The sequence below is a fragment of the Amaranthus tricolor genome, chromosome 7 (assembly GCF_026212465.1).
Source record: "Amaranthus tricolor cultivar Red isolate AtriRed21 chromosome 7, ASM2621246v1, whole genome shotgun sequence".
NCBI classification, from domain to species: Eukaryota; Viridiplantae; Streptophyta; class Magnoliopsida; order Caryophyllales; family Amaranthaceae; genus Amaranthus; species Amaranthus tricolor.
This window is the reverse complement of record NC_080053.1, coordinates 28,711,769-28,729,532: the sequence shown is the minus strand read 5'-3', so window position 1 is coordinate 28,729,532 and position 17,764 is coordinate 28,711,769. Positions and strand designations below refer to the sequence as shown.

The following is a 17,764-nucleotide window of genomic DNA, read 5'->3' as shown; positions in this document are numbered from 1 at the left end:
TACATTATCTATATTATATAACAATAACATATAAACTATGTTTCTAAAACCAACTCAATAAAGTAATTAAAACAATTATATCAATTACTTTATTCCAATACCATTATCACCATCAACAACACTTCAAAAACCAACTCAATAAAGTAATTAAAACAATTAATTATTACCTTAATTAGTTGTGGATGACCTAGAAGAGTGGTGGTTTGAGAATTTGTGACCTATATTTGCATAAATATATAAAAACTTCATTGAACCCTAAAATTCGAAAAAAAAAGGTGACGAAATCAGAAAAAAATTTACCTTTGTGCAACCTAGGGTGTCACAGACTAAATTTAAAGTGCTAAATTGAAATAGGAAAGTAAGAATTTAAGGCTTGAAGTTAGTTTAATGGAGTATTTTGAGAGGACTGTCGACTTTTGTTAGAGTTTTAGTTTTGGAAATTTGGGGAAATAAGGAAGAAAGATCTGTTGTTGTATTTAGGCTCGACTTACGCAGTTACTAACTGCGAACAAGCATTTTGGTCAAAAAAAGTTAAATGCTTTGTTCGTAGTTAGTAACTGCGAACTAACCCTTGACCTTTTTTTTGATTTAAACACCGGTTCGCAGTTACTAACTGCGAACATATTCCTACTCTATGGCTTGGAAATTACACGCTTATAAATGGAAATAAGTTCAAAAGTATCTTATTTTGTGCATTTTTTTGATAATTAATCTTATTCATTTTAAATTTTCCCCTAAACATGTCCAAAAGTTCAGCCCGTCTCACAATGAGACGGGCCCATATAATTAGCCTATTTCTTTAATTGATTATTTTAAGATCATAAGTAATCGTTTTAAGGTTATAAGTAATCACTCCAAGATTATAAAAAATTATTATTTTAAAATTATAAGTAATCACTTGAGTGTTATAAGTAATCACTTTAAGACAATAAGTGTATATTAGGCCAACCCAATAAAAAATGGTCTCACCTTGAGACCGTCTCATTTAATAATTAGCACCAAATGATTGGGTAGGCAGATTTGGAGTTAGTTGAGAGGAGTTGGCGAATTTGGAGTTAGATGAGAGAAATTGCCCTAAAATGTCAAAATGGTATGATGGGCAGATTTGGAGTTTGATCATTTTTAATTGCGTTATTTTATTGATTGAAAATTTAAAATAATTTTGGGTAAGTTGTTTATGATTTTGATAGGTTTGGATTGCCAAAAACAGTATTGAGTTTTATAAAAATTATTTTTTTATCACTAATTAAAAAAAAAACTAATAAAATTAATTTAGTTTTTAGAAAAATGATTAATATAATAATTTAAAATCTTTAATAAAGTAATAAAAACTCAAAATACAAAAACTAAAGAGGAATATAATATAGTTAATTTTAATCAAATACTAATGATGTAAATTGAAAAATTGACCAAATTGAGGTACCCAGTCAAAAAAATCATGTTTAGGTAGGGTCAAAATAATTTGAATTACGAGTCAAAATTTTTAAATTATAAAACGAGTTTTCAGTCGAGTATTCTGTCAATTTCAAGTTTTCGGCAATTTTAATAAGGAAAATGAGGAATGATAACCTTTCCCTCAGGCCTCAACCAAACGCCCATAGTTATAAACTTTTTCCATCAACGTTCAACCCCAAATACAAAAAGACTAAAAGAGAAAAAGGCGAAAAAGCAGCTAGAGGAAAGATTACAAGAACCAAGTTTACTATCAAAACCAAAGGTTTAGGCAAGATTGCAAGAACCAAGTTTACTACCAAAAATGAGAACTTAGAAGTTTAAGTATAACTAAAATGATAGAAACAATGGTCGCCAAGCGTGAATCGAAACATATTTCATACTTTATACTCCCATGTTGCAAATCTCAAGTACATAGAGTAGCAACGATGAAGATTAAACTAATCCCTACATATCGTCCAAAATTTTTGTAATAAGTTCCCCAAAACGAACCCTCAACATTATATTTAAATCAAGCAATACAACTAGAATATAATTTGTGACACAAAATGGAAGTGTATAACAGATAGCAAAGCGCAACGCCTATATGCGATTGTTTTGCACACAACAGGATATGCTCCAAATGCTGCCCTTTTGGAAAATCTTAATATATCAAAGGACAGCATTGTCAAACTAAAACTTCCCAACGGACTCCTGCATGAATGCTGGATTCACTTAAATTAAACTTATCGCCTTCTCATTCCCCGTCCACCCCGGAATGCACCACCTCCTCGTCCTCTGCCTCCCATAGCACTTGCAGCAGCATCTCCTTGAGCACTCTCTGACTGCAGAACAAAAAATTGCTAAGTTAATTATACAACATCACAATATTTTTCACGACCATGGAATTGCATAGTTTCCCCGCCGAAAATAAATATTCATGAAAGCCATGATTTCAATGAACCATAGAAGCAAACTATTTGAGCCATGACTTGCAAGAACTACTACAGTGAACTCAGTGTTTCTCCCTTTCAATAAGGGCAGTGCATAAGTGGAATGAAGTAGACATTTAATTCAGGGCGGTAAATAGTGTAAAGGGTGGGAAAATATAACATGAGATGTTGGCTATTACATAGAATTTTTACCTTGGGATTTTTCACGGTCTCGTCAACACTTAATATAAGACAGGCTGCCTCTGTTGCCGCATTTAAAGCATTAATCTACAAGAGAAAAGTGGATTGATCAGTAAAAAAAAAGATGTGTGATGTGTTTTGAGTTTCAACAATCACAATCAAAATTATACGCACTTTCACAACTGCTGGCTCCCAAACAAAATTGGCAAAAGAATCCGCTATGCCACCAGTGTTGATGTCCACCCCATAATTAGCACCCTCGCCTACACATCAAGACAAAAGAAAATAAATAAAAACCCGTATTCAACAATTTATTCCTTTCAACATTCTGGCATATAGCAGGTTCAAAAACATTAGGAAAAACCGCAAAGGGTTTGAACGAGTAATACTACCAGAAGGAAGTGCATGCTTCTGTCTCAATTTGTTCAGCACATCTGTTGCATCAAACCCAGCATTGTCACAAAGCTGTCTCGGGATTACCTGACATACAGAAGTATCACATGTAAACAAACAGCATATTTGAGATACCTGCAGGCTGCAATAATTCTAAATATATTTTTACAGTAGGCCACGCCTCTATGCTAGAACATCTTAAAGGGAATAAATTTAGTAGAATCAGTCAAGCCAAGAAGAATATAGAGAAGACTTGACAAAAAAATTAACCGGGACCAACCTCTAGAGCTTTGGCATAAGAGTTTATAAACAGCTGAGATTTTCCTGCAATAGTCCTGGCATGTTGTCTTAGGTGACGACTTATTTCCATCTAAAGCACAATAAACGAATCAGCACGGAAATCGACACATAACTACCACAAAAGCTACGGATATGATACCACATACATCTATGGCGCCCCCTCCAGGCACAACAGTGGAGTTCTTAACTGCTCTTCTAACTATCATAATAGCATCGTGCAGGCTGCGCTCTGCTTCTTCAATGAACTGAAATGACACATAAATAAAATCAGCACAAACTTGATAATCAAAAACAAAGTTTAACAACATATTAACAATTACTCACCTGATCAGCTCCACCACGAAGAACGATGGTGGCTGTATGACCAGATGGACATCCACTAAAAATATTGAACCGCTCGTTTCCAACTTGCTTTTCCTCAAATATTTCACATGTACCAAGAACCTTTGGAAAAACCAAAATTATTCAGTATACTAAACAAATCAAATTCCGCTCTATGGTAGTAGCTGGAACCAAATTAAGCACACCTCATCGATTACATTGTTGACTGATGTTTGTACAGTTCCACCAGTAGCAGCAGCAACACGCTGCAAATCTTCCTCAGCAACACGACCAGCACAGAAGATATCTCTATCAGCAAAATACTGCATTAAGAATAAGTCAGCATGGCTGCGAACAAAATTGAAGTCCACCACTGAAGCAAAACAATGACAAGAGAAAAGCATTCTTATCAATCAATGATTTCTAGATAAAATTGTGCAGGAACAGAAACAGACATTTGACATTACATTGGATAGAGAAAATAGAAACTATGGGAAAATACAAGATATAAATACACCTGGAAAACTGAAATCTACATTTCCAAATATTTAGCCTATTCCTCATTCATTTTTTTGTTTTGATAGAAATAGTTTCCTGACAGCAAAGGGAGATACAAGGAAAACACCACACAATAAATAACACAAACACGCAGGATAGACAACACATGAAAGCCTGAAAAACTAGATAAAGACAGAAGGCAATCATCAAAATGCGATCACTCCATATACCAATATAATTCACAAAAGAGTACAAAGGGACACGTAAACTGATCTCCAATGTAGCTGAAGAAACTAGCCTTCTTCAACCCAAAACACCAATTAACAACACCACAACCTTAATTTCATAAGATAACGGTCAGCTAAATGAACCAAAAAAAGGTAACCAAAATTTTAAAAAATGTATAGTCAAAAAACTCAAAATAAGAGCACATAAAATAGAACTTAACTAAAGGCAGTAAAGACAACAAATGCAAGAGAGATGGAACAAAAATATAGAGGCTAGTCGTGTCGTGGTCCTTTCTTTGTCTTAAAATTAAATCAAAACAACAGAAATTAACATGAAGTCAATCAATATGAAACATGTGAACACAACACATAAAAATTCACTAAAAATCATATTTATAAGAGAGAAGCTATATGGAACTCCACAAAAGAGTAAATCCTAGCAACTACAAATATATACATATAGGAAGACACTACAATAACAAAAAAATCAGCCACAATCATTCTACGTACCCTCACTAAAACTAGTACACAAAAATGAATGAAATTTAAGAACATCTCTAGAAACTATGAATATTTTAAAAGATGAGCAGTAATTGTAAAGTATACAAAAGTTAAATGACAATTGATTGTAAAAGTGTACAAAACTCAAGCAATGTAAGGAGGAATAGAGGATCCTTGTTTACATATTTTTATTTATCCAGGTACACTATTTAACAAATAAAAGTATAGGGGCTTCACTACAAAATTAGGTATTAAATTTTTTTTCTAGCTGAAAGCCCTCCAACAACAGGACTGATGAGTGATGATGCAAAGGGAATACTCATCGAACTAAAAGGAAAAAGAGATTTATGTTGATTCCCAAATAGTATAATAAGTACCCCATTATTAACCTTCAAGAACAATAAGAAAACAAATAGTAATGAAGTCGTAAAGCAAAGTTGCAAACTTGTGCGAGTATGATGACATATCATATGTTGTGTTACAAAGGAATTACAACAGTTTTCTATCCCATAGTTCCATATTCCCATATTACCAATGTAAAATGTGCTTTAACAATTGACCTCATATACAGTTAACACTGCACATTACAGTTAAGTCAATGTCAAAACATATTCAACATATTCTAGCTATTATTAAACAATCTCATATTACCAATATATATTGCCCATATTAGTCTGTCCAAAATAGTAAATACAACAAAAACATCCCCATAGCAAAAAGAAAATAGAACAATGCATCAGAGATTAATGAAACAAAACAGGCCACCAACAAGCCACCATCCCACCGAACCACCATAGTTACCATAATCAAAACAGGTAAACACACAGTAGAGCACTTAGAAATAAAATTTTCACAAGCAGGAATGCGATTTGTATTGCCAAAAAAAGTAAACCAGCATAGGACATTAGAAAATCAACTCAACACAATCAGTTAAGTGAGTAGGTGAATCCATGAGTAGTACATAACCATACAATACAAACATATATATATATATATAAAAGATGTATGAAGTCATTACCTGTGTTGCCAGGTCTCCAATTGCTAACCGTGAAAGTACAATTTTAGCACCAGTCTGCACACACTTGTCCAGTTTGTCGTAAATGATATTCCATTCAGCATCAACAATTGACTGATACTCAGATGGATCTGAAAGCCTATACCAAAGAGAAGTTAATACAAAGACTAACAAATCGATACAATATGTCAAGAAAGTGATTCTGAATATGTCTACCTTATCTCTGCATTTTCTTTCTCAGATTTCAATTCCAGTTCAATGTTCAACAGAAGTATTTTAGGATTCAAAAACTTCTTAGGTTGTTGTTCAAAACCAGCATAAGAGAATGTCTTCTTAAAAGCTACACCATTGACTAGAAATGAATCTCGCATATTGCCTCCTGGTACCTACACAAAATGCCAGCCATATAAGTATCTTCCCTGTCACAGCTTCCATAATTATTCACTGTTTTTAGCTTTAAAAGCGGGAAGGAACATATGGATATAGACATTTATCTATGTATTTGTGTCTATATCACACTTGTATGTGGATTATGTGAGTGTGTGAAGAGAGAAGATAGAAGGGGACAATAAAAATCTTAACGGCAGATACATGTGTCCTACAAAAGTTTTGCAGCAAAAAAGACATGTGAGAACTCTGAAACGCGTCATATGTCCGACTTGACTATATTAGAAAAACATTTCATCATTTCTATTCATATGAAGTGTTCAAGACTGATACCAATTTTAAAGTGTCAAGAATCCAACATGGGTTTCTGAGGTGAAATCAAGAGTCTAAGTAACAGTTACTTAAAGAAACATGCAGGTGAATAGGGTCTTTTAAAACTGCTCGCTCCATTCATCAACCAGAAAACTTCCATTTTATACTGAAGTGGATTGGACGCAAAAAATGACATGATATTAATTATGATAGGCTACAATGATATTAATTATGATTGTAACGAACTTAATGATGCGGCAACTGGGAAAGTATTCCTTGAAGTGGCCTAAAATGCGATTATTTTGCACATTTACAAGGCGGGTAATACAAATTCGGTAAATTTGAGGATATTTAAGACGTGACTGACACAATACGATAGAACTTTTATTTGCACTATGAAAAGGTCATATCCAACATCATTTCTATGGAGTATTTTATCAAATGCAAGAGCAAACATTCTGAGTACAGGAACAAACAGAGACAGAATATATATTTGCCTCTTTAACCCATATAGACAATAGACAATAGACAACAGGATGAAGAAACATAATTGTAGTGAGCAAATTAGGTAAATGAATTAAAGACTAACCCATAAAGCCATAAATCAACCAAAACAGACAGATACCTTTTTAATCCCTATCATGCTCAACCTATCATCAGTTCCAACAGCAAGAACCGCATCAACAACCATGTTAGCAAAGAAATCTTTCTCTCCACCAATAAGCTTAGAGCTGAGTGTGGTCGCTGCACATTTAGCTAATAAGCTTTTCTTTTCTTCCAAACTTTTTCCCTCAATGCTCACAGCCAACTCTTTAACCTTCTCAATAGCCTGAAATTAAATCCAATTCCTCAAACAACAATAAATAAGATAAAAAAAAGTATAAAAAAAAAAAAAAGCATTGATGTCCAAGTACATATCAATACCAACTGAGCAGCAATTCGATAGCTTCGAATTAAATTCTGTGGATGAACTCCATCTTCTACAAAAGGTTTTGCTTCCTTCATAAACTCACCAGCTAGGAGAACAACAGTCGTGGTACCATCACCAACCTACAGGTTAAACATTACATACAAATAAATCTTCCCATTTCGTTACTTACCAAAAAAAAAAAACTCAGTTTTTTTATCACTGCAATGAATGTAACAAAAATTTCACATTCACTTCCTCAATATCAATGAAAATAGAAGTACAAATTTCACCTTCAGTTCCTCATCATAAAATTACACACTTATAGCCTCCTTAAAATAGTTGCAACATATATTTTTTACCATCCCAAATTAGTTAGGACATTCACTTGTACAGTAAACTTAAATGAATTTACAACATTTATTTGATTTAATATCTCAATTTTGGTGCTCTCAAACTATTTAATCCTAATTCAAAGCCTCCGTCCTAAAATCCAAAAAAATGGGCGTAAAACGTTACGTAATGTGGAACGGAGGGAGTAACTCCACCTAAAATTACTAGAAATAAACGAATCCAAACTAAAAATTAATTCCGATAAAAAGGAAAAAACAATCAAAACAAAACAACGCATCAATAAAATGTTAGAAATCTCAAAAAAAATACCTCAGAATCTTGGGAGCGAGCGATATCAACAAGGATCTTTGCAGCAGGATGAATAATATCAAGGAGCTTCATAATAGTAGCACCATCATTAGAAATGGTAGTATTACCTTTATCGTCATGGATGAGTTTATCCATACCTCGAGGCCCTAAAGTGGTGCGAACGACATCGGCAATACCAGTACAGGCATTAATGTTACTGATTAACTGAGCCTTACCTTGAGATGAATCTGTTCCTTCTTTAAGAAGGATGATCTGTGGCTGCATCATGGCCGCCATTGTTATAAGATAGATGAAATGGCGAAGGAGAAGAAGCTAGGGTTTTGCGCAGAGATGGAAGATGTAGAGTAGAAGAGTGCGGGGAGAGAGAGGATGGGAGGTTTTTGAATCAAAACACGATTCTAGAAATAATCCGTCACTTCGTTCCGAAATCCGTATTCGGGTCTACTAATTCTTTAAAAAAATAATTAATTAAATTAAAAGAGTTTCCAGACATCTTTCGATAAAACGATCTTAAAATAAAAAAATTATTTAATAATTTATTTTTGAATTTTTTAATCTATGTACAAGACATAACTCATAATGAGACCGTCTCATATAAGAATTTATGAAATTAAAATCAATTTTATTTTATTCAAATATAAAGTCGAGAATTTTTACAGCAAGAGATAAAGATAAAAGAAAATATTTTTTTATTGTGTTCAATTTGACGAAAGCATTACTTGCTATATTCTTCTTAATTACACCAAGTGTAAGTGTAGTTGTACACAAACATTAATTTATCTCTTATTACTAACAAATAATGTGTATTATAAGAGATAAATTAAAGTTTATTCACGGTCGAATAAAAATAAACGATAAAAATTAAACATCAACATCATATTTAGACAAGAAGAGGAGGGACAAAAAATAGGGGGAAATGATAAGATAATTTTTCTTTTGTTTGTTGAAGAGAAAAAGGAAATAATATGAAAGAAATTAATTATTAACAATATTAATTAAGGAAATTCCTTCACATATGATCTTTGAAATCTCTTCTCTCAAAAATTATCCTCTTTCTTTATCTCTAATTACCTAAATTAAAATAAGGTGTTAGGTAATGATATACAATATATGTCAATATCCCATCAACATTTCATAATTCTAATATCATCCAATGAGTCTTACTTAACAAGAGGAGAAAGGAGATGCAAGATCTACATAGATCATCATATAAATAAGAATCATTGTTTCTTTATACTTGCAACCCTTGTCAATACATGCATCATGCATGTCAATATACTTTATAAAATGTTAATATATTTATTTACATGCAAGTAAAATTTATAAAAAGTTATTTTATTAAAACTACGTGCTACGATAAATCCAACATTTGACGACTAATTGACTATAAAAGATCAAAGCAACACTTGTGAATAGAGTAAAGTAAAAAGATAGTCGCTCTAAGTCATTGATGTAGCAATGTAACAGATGACAGAAGTGTGTCTTAGAGCTCATCTTTAACAGGAGAGTCAAAACATTGTTCATCCCAAAAGATTGGAAATTTCAGTTGGGCAGCAGTATGAGGCATAAGCCAGTCTTCATAGATGAACCTTAAACATCAACAACAAAGTTAATATTACAGAAACGATAACAAATAACTCGTTACATTATGTGCACTTCTAATTTATGTGAAATTATGGACGATATTTGCTATTAAGGGTCAACCAAAAACAACATTTTGGTTATTACAAAGGTAAGATCGTGTATACCGGTTAAGTGAGATTCACTTATAAGTATTGGGGTAACGGAAGGTTTAGATTAACAGAAACAGCAAATACTCTACCTAGATGCACGACAGTTGACTTAATATGAATCACAGTGCCTACTTATGTCGCCAGAAAATAGTCACGTAGCAGTGGAAATAAGAAAAACTCCCTTAAATACACGATCAAAGCTCTTCACATGTTTTTTAATTCAACTCATATATCAAATTCAGAATGATCGAAAGTTGGGGAAATAGTAAGCAGGCAGCCAAGGGCATATGCCAAAATATTGAAGACTATGTCTTAGAGTAGAACCTCAAAAACAAGCAGGTTTGTTTGTTTACTTGACATGTATCATGCATTCCAAGACTAGTAGTTGAGAATGCAATCAGACTTGGGTACGTGTTCAAGTGTCAGCCTAAGCTATTTATGAAACTTTTCTATGGTTTGGGAATGAAGAGGTGTCCGACCCTTGTCAGAGTGACAAGTGGGCGAAATGAAAAGCTTAAGTAACATAGAATATTTTACGACATGACGAAAAAATCTCGATAATTACATAGATTGACTTAAAAAAGAATATTACAATTTGACAGGAGGACGTGATAGAATAGCCAGTAATTGCAGATCGCCATTGCTATCAGTGTTCAAGATCTGCACATCAAAATCAAATCAAGGGTTGTCAGTAGTTGTTCATTTTTCTCAATAGACAATGGTGAATTAAGCATATGTATACAGCATACTATTACTGCAAGACAATAAACACAACATGTGATTTAAGCAAATCATTATTGAATCACAAAGTAACAATATAAACAAAAAAACACACAAGATTTATGGGTATTTTTGTAACCCTTCATCAACCACCAAAAGTTTCTAAAAATGTTAATTCAACAATTGTGTCAACAACTACACATACTCCTTTACTTAAGTATTTGTCTGTCACAGCTAGATCTCTATCTAGCTCTACTTCCTCTCAATCACTTTTGGATTCTCCAAATCCCTAGAATCCATGCTTTAGATCCTTACCTTCTTTCTCTCTTCAAGAAACCTTTTTATATGCTCTGAAAAGGCTCTAAAAAAGCCCTTAGGACACACTGGATATTCAAAGATTTAGAAGCCATACCACATGTCATGCACTCATGTCACTGATTCTGATGGAGTCAATAGTTCTTTGGTTTAAAATTATAATGGACTATATTAATATGGCTCATTAATCATATGCACTTTTTATTTATATAAAGTTGCTGATGATGTTTGATAACAAAACAACCTTTTGTTATCACTAACAGGTTAACATTCAGTACATCCGACCCCTAAATACAACCCTAGGTGAAAGCCTCTTTGTTATCACTAACAAGGGTAAGATTCAATACATTTGTTCACAATTCTATTTTACTCGTAGACGTTTATTTATATCCACATAATGCCAGGTAGTTTATTTCTACAACTTTCAAGAGACTTCTCTTTCTTTTTGCCTTATATCTTTTTGCTTCATTTCGGAAACTAGTGTAAAACTACATTTGTAAGCTAGAACCTTTATAAAAATGTCCTTCATCTAGTTCTTGTTCACTGCAATATTTTGCCAAATTATGTGAGAACTTCATTGGTCAAGCAGTACAACTAAAAAGCATCTAAGTATACAATTTCAATACTTATACACATAGGCACTACAATGGCCAATATCAGCTTACCTGGTGAATATCATTGACAGGAATAGCAAACGTACTGTTTGCAAAGATGGGAAATTTTTTAGGTTGGCCAGGATATTTTCCATGTGAGTCTGACGCAAGATAAAGTGTAGCACTGCCCTTCAAGACAACAAAAACTTCTTCACATGAGTGTCTGTGAATCGGTGTCGTTGATCCAGGAGAAAATGTTTGAAGCCACACCTCAATTTGTCAATATTAGAGAAACAGGATAACATTTACAAACAACATGCATCATTAGATTCCTGCAACCCAAACAGAAGCTTATCTGGAGCTGAAGTTAGAATCACCATTTATAACAATATAAAATAAGACATTAAGACAATCCTTTAAGAAGAGAATATACTTCAATCATCTAACTTGAACAAGCACAAAACTGATATTCTTCCACCATATTCGCCGTTCCCAGAGCATTTCATTTAATTTTTAATGTCAATCATCCAAAATCATCCTTAGACAAGGTACAAGTCTTTCCTCAGCACACAGATAACATAAAAATAAACATCTAGTCTAGATAAATTTTCAATGAGCATCAGGTGTAACTCGTGAGTGTATTCCTCCATCCTAAAGAATTAGCCTCATTTGCTTTTGACACGGAGATTAAGAAGTTAGTTATAGTGGGTTAAAGCAGTGGGGTATTTATAAGCAACAGAGAGAACATGGAGAATAAGAGTGGTGGGGCCATGTTCGAACATAGAAATGGAGTAAATTCATTAAGACGGGCTAAAATAGAAAATAGGGCGAATTCATTGGGAGGGAGGAGTATTATGTATGATACACAAAACACTGCAAATTTCAAGAAATACCTCAAGTATGAATTATGCGCACAATTTTTTGCTTATATCCGACCCTCCTTATCTCACTGAAGCGGGAGCCACTACTTCAATGATGAAGGTAAAATAAGAAGGTTGAATGGATGTGAGAAACAGGAGGATCCAAGAGAGGAGGCCAAATTCAAGAAAACTAGCTTACTTCACACAAATTAATAGTTTATGTAACTGATAGAGTTTTGTAGTAAAACTTGCAAATTTGATCCATTGAATAAGTTTTACAAAATAATTTAATTTTCCTACGATCTCAATATAACACCGAGTTTTCATTCAAATCCATGAAAATACTAAGTTTTATATTATCATTAAAAAGTACACCTATATAAAGACCTAAACCTAGTAGAGAGACTATGATTAAAAAGAACACAACCAAATAAAAATTGACTCTAAGCCACTTCAAAGACTAGAAGAGCACAACAAAATTTCCAATAATTTAATTTTCTCCAGTCAAATCTAGATGTATTAGTTGAGACTCAACGGGATAGAATGTTGAATGAATATAGAGGTATGTTTGTTGAGGCTCAAAGGGATAGAATTTGAAAAGTGGAGATAGATAGAGAATCATTATTCAAGTGCAAGAGTAAAAAATAAGTACTTTCAGTGCTACGATACCTTGGATCGTGTTGTTTTGACACTTTGAAGAAACTTTATAGCCATAACTTGATAGTTTAACCCCTAATTGGTCATTCAAATTGAGTCCGCTAATAAGAGACTTATATATGAATTACTTTGTAAAACTGTGTATTAGATATGACAAATAACTTCTATGAAAAAAAGAAATTACTAATAGTGAACTTAGAAATATATCAGAAATAAATTTCACACCTTCAAATCCTAAAAAGTCTAAGACATTGTTGCTCATGCATAAAAAAAATGATTTGTGGCTCACCTCCACTGGCAATCAAAAAAGAAGTGCGTAAAAGATGTTAAAATGGGAAGATGAAACGAAATTCAAATACTAAAAAATCAAGCATGTACTGCTATTGAAAAGCTTGAGATGAAAAAAGGGATATCCAGCAAATCAAACATTAAGGCTAGGAATCTGTAACACCCACTCTTCAAAAATCATTGAGAGAGCAAATCACTAAATGCAAGTGCACTTCTCTGTCTTTAAGTGAAAGTAAAAAATGAGAACCTTTTAATCCCATGTTGTATCTTTGGTTACGACAAAATTAGAGCTTAAAAGCAAGATAGGAAGGTTCAAAGAAAATTTTTAGAATAACTTCATAGCAGCACTTCTTGTCATGTAACTGAAACTCCAAGATTTAAAGAATAAGAGATTTCCAAAGCCAGTACAACAAATCAAGAGCTTAACCACCCCAATATCTAAAGGAAATTAACTCAACAGTATGACCATAATTAGCTAGACTCCTGAACAAGCTTTCATGTAGCCGCACAAGACAAAACATAGTCAACATAGTCATATACAGCCCAACCATGTATTTTCCAATTTCAAACATGCCCTCGCTTATTACCACCATATCCTTCTTTAACTATTTTCACCCAACCAACAAACTTCTCTCCCAATCTTTTACTTCCTTTATTCTACATTACTATCTTAATTAATAATAAGAAGGTTGTCCAAGTAGAAAGTAAAGTGTACAACAACATGATATTATCCCTATGCCAAGTGGTTGTAGCTTAGACATAAATTAAGAGGTCGAATGTACGCAACTTTGTCCTTATAATGAAAAGAAATTGTTTCTGATCATAACGTGTACTTGATTGAGAAACACATAAAACGGATAGTTGTTCTTTAGTCAAATGGAAAGATATTGGCTACATGAAAAAGGCAGCAATGAATAAAAATATGTAATTATAATAACACTTGCCTCTTTCATTCCATGGAGGACAGACCCAACAAGGGTAGTGTGTGAGAGGCCTTCTATACCATAGTTACTTTGTGGAAGCTCACTTATATTTCGGACAAGTGGAAACCCTGCATCAATGGCAAGCTAATCTTAATTTTTACATAACGGCTAAGCTAATCACCAAAAAAAGAGTGTGTCCATGTTCATTTAATATGCTAGTATGTTCCCATAAAAACATTACAATCAAAGAGTCAAGGATTCAATTTTATTCAATGTTCTAATATATAACTACACAATAGCACATTTACTTAATCACAGGTATTCAAATTCCTCTGTACAAGATTCCATTAGGTAAATTTTTCATTATAAACATGTTATATATTAAAGATTAAACATAAAAATGAAAAGATATCTAGAATAACCAATACTAAAGAGTGTTGAAATAGTTAATAATATTTATATAAATGATAGTAGCACATACTATTGCAATAAGTAGGTTGATGTTATACTACTCCCTCATACTCTAATCAAATGTCTCATTTCTTTTGGCATATTCACATTAAATATCTTATTTCCTTTAAGCTAATCCTATTTTGAGATCTCTATAGGGACTTCTGGTAGTCAAGGACACAAAATACTTTTACTCTTTGATTTCTCTCAAGATATCAATTATAACATAGATTTACCGCATACAATATAGTACAAAGAAAAAAATAACATTTGAGTAACAAGAGATTGGTGGGAATCATCAGGTTACAGTCTTGTTGATAAATAGTTGTTGGTTGATAGATAGTAGCTAGTAATTATATTTATTGATTTGATCAACTGATTATTCAAATTGTTAACATAAAAGTGTTTGATAAAACTTTGCTAACATGCATACTAGTAAATGACAAGGGAATGACATAATGCATTGTTAAGTTTCTTGTCCAACTATAGATTGATCAACAGCTCTTCAAAAAGCAACCTTTTTCACGCTTTTTATATTTCGAGATTTTGAACTACTCCCTCCATTTCTTAAAGAAGTTCTCATTTGTCATTTTTGGATGTTTCATTTGTTGTTCTCATAAAGAATCTTTGTATTTATATCACAAATTTTGGACAAAAATAACCTTGTTCATCCTCATTTTAATATTCAATAATGTTTATGGTCTCCACATATCTTCCACTAACTTTATTTTAACATTTTATGCTCCTAATGGTCCCCAGTAACTTTATAAAAATATTTTTTTTATTAGTTGTGGTTCCTACATTTTTTCCACTAACTTTATTTTGATATTTTTTTAATATTTATGGTCCCATCTTTTCCTCCATCAAATTTATTATTCAATAAAAATAATACATCTACTATCTAAAAAATTATATATTTTTTTAATTCTCGTGAACATTCCTAGTGAGAAATTCACTAAGGAATGGAGGGAGTAATAAACTTGTTGACCCTTCATACATAACAATTCCAGCCTTCCACATACTTCATGCCAACCCTTATTTTATCAAACAGGTTTAGATTGATCAACTATTTTATGCCAAATGCCTCAATTAAGCTCATTAAAGCCATATCTCTATTCATCAAGCAAGAGTACTTGATCTATTGTTATATTGAAAATTTATTTAGAATATAATTGACCAATAGAACAGAACTGCAGGTTGTAGATAAGAGTAAGACTTTTCTTCTCACAAAGCAGCAGTACACAAACTTCAAGAAAAATTCATAATCCGTTTTATTTCGGAAGTTAGTGAACATCACAATTAGGGTTTTGCTAGGATTTCCAGTAAAATAGAAAAGACTATCTCCAACTGGCACAGTAAAGCAAGTTTAGTTCATCCAACTATATGGCATTCAAAATCACATGCTACAGCTTCCTTATTCTATTTAAACCAGCTAATTTTCAATCGTGAAACTGCAGGAGTTCTAAACCCATATCGCAAGGAGTGGGTTAATTGGCTTAGCAAACAGATTGTTTCCAATTGAAACTTAGTAGCAATCATCATCTACCATTCTCAATGAATCCTAAATAACCAGTAATGCAAATGCAAGACTTGGAACTTCGTTCACACTTTGAAACTCCAAAACCCTAATTTCTTTTACACTTTAGAATTTATCTTTTAATCATGTAATTTAAGCTCAAATTTCAGACAAAACTATGATGAAAATTGAATTGGAAACAGACCTTTAATGGAGCAGTCAGAAGCGACGAAGGAATTTGCAAGATAAAGCCAAGTGAAAAGCACGACCATCAACAATTGCCGCATCTCTCTTTCTCTCCAAGATCATTACGATCGAAATCAAAACAAGACAAGGAGATTTCTTTCACGCTATTCGTTCTCAACCTTCTGCAGTCATCCATGGTCTAGAATTTGTATGAATCCTTCGTTATAATTCTTGTGGGTCCTCACTCCTCACTCCACTTAGTGGCAAGTGGGTCCTATTGTACTTCCTCAAATGGGCAAGAAAAAAATTACAATGGCCTATTTTGGTTTTTTTTTCTTAGTATTCAGTATTAAGTGTTTCATTTGTTTTTACCCATTATTCATCCTTTACTTTTAATTTGTATTTTATTATAAATTTATTAGTTAAAACATAGTTAATTGGGATGTTATTTGATTCGTTTCAGTGCAAGGATTATTTATATCAACTTTCCATAATTTTTAATTATACGCAATTATAGTTATTAAGGATTTAATAAGTGCATTGAACAAACGGGACATCTGTGGAGAATAGGAGGGAGTATTTTGCGTATATGTGCATTTTCAAATACAATCATCATCATCATCCTACCCAGTGTATTCCGCTCATAGAAAAACTATGGACAGGGTCTGGGGAGGGAAAGACCGCAGCAACTCATACCCATAAAGAAGAGCGCGACCAAAGCAGTCCCCCGGCTCGAGACGATGAAGAGAAGTAACTACACGGGAAAGATAACTTAAATGCCTGTAAATAGATAAAAAGTAAAACCAACAACAAAACAGAAACAAAAACTTATAATAACAGAAACGAGATAAGCAAGAGAGTAAGAACACCAAAAGATAAATTAAGAAGATATCAGTAGTCTAAAACATGGATATGACGCCTCCAACTAACTTTATCCCTAGTCAGGCCCTCAGAGAGATTTAACTATAAAATAAAGTTATACTTGCATTGTCTTAAGTATAAAATAAAGTTAAATATAATGAAACATATAAGGTACATCATACGTACTTATAACCGCCAAAATTGTTCAATTTTTTTAGAACTAACAACAATGTGGTTTTAAATTTTGACTTATATAGAAACTTAATTTTTGATCGACTAAAATAGAAAAAATCGTCAGTGCTTCTATCAATTGCCTGATTCAATCTGCTTTAATTTTCAGTTGAAATCTCAATCTTTGGTGAATTGTAAAATTGAAGTCACCTTATGGTGATAATATAGCCCTAATTAAGTATTATTTTGATCAATTAAAATCAATCTAAAGACTCGAGTGAACACCTAAAAAATTTTTTTAGTAAATAGTTGATAAATATAACCAACTATTTATAATAAATTATTCATGAAAATTTATTTATGATTATTTATTAGCATTTGATAATTAATAACTTTTTTCAAA

The 17,764-nt window shown here is 32.7% G+C and overlaps 2 protein-coding genes across 2 annotated transcripts; both read right to left on the bottom strand.

Moving 5' to 3' along the window:
* Positions 1 to 1,729: 1,729 nt before the first annotated feature.
* On the bottom strand, positions 1,730 to 8,515 carry LOC130817995 (T-complex protein 1 subunit eta). The gene is made up of 13 exons (XM_057684010.1): positions 8,089 to 8,515; positions 7,443 to 7,568; positions 7,144 to 7,347; positions 6,036 to 6,205; positions 5,823 to 5,958; positions 3,785 to 3,901; positions 3,582 to 3,701; positions 3,404 to 3,502; positions 3,238 to 3,327; positions 2,957 to 3,044; positions 2,739 to 2,827; positions 2,577 to 2,651; positions 1,730 to 2,276 (listed from the first exon to the last, which is right to left on the bottom strand). The coding sequence occupies exons 1-13, from the start codon at positions 8,362 to 8,364 to the stop codon at positions 2,178 to 2,180; spliced, it is 1,689 nt and encodes a 562-aa protein (XP_057539993.1). The 5' UTR covers positions 8,365 to 8,515; the 3' UTR covers positions 1,730 to 2,177.
* A 754-nt stretch (positions 8,516 to 9,269) lies between these two features.
* Positions 9,270 to 16,542, bottom strand: LOC130817637 (auxin-binding protein T92-like). Its single transcript, XM_057683464.1, has 5 exons — positions 16,349 to 16,542; positions 14,199 to 14,305; positions 11,522 to 11,638; positions 10,414 to 10,481; positions 9,270 to 9,677 (listed from the first exon to the last, which is right to left on the bottom strand). The coding sequence occupies exons 1-5, from the start codon at positions 16,428 to 16,430 to the stop codon at positions 9,572 to 9,574; spliced, it is 480 nt and encodes a 159-aa protein (XP_057539447.1). The 5' UTR covers positions 16,431 to 16,542; the 3' UTR covers positions 9,270 to 9,571.
* Positions 16,543 to 17,764: the final 1,222 nt, after the last annotated feature.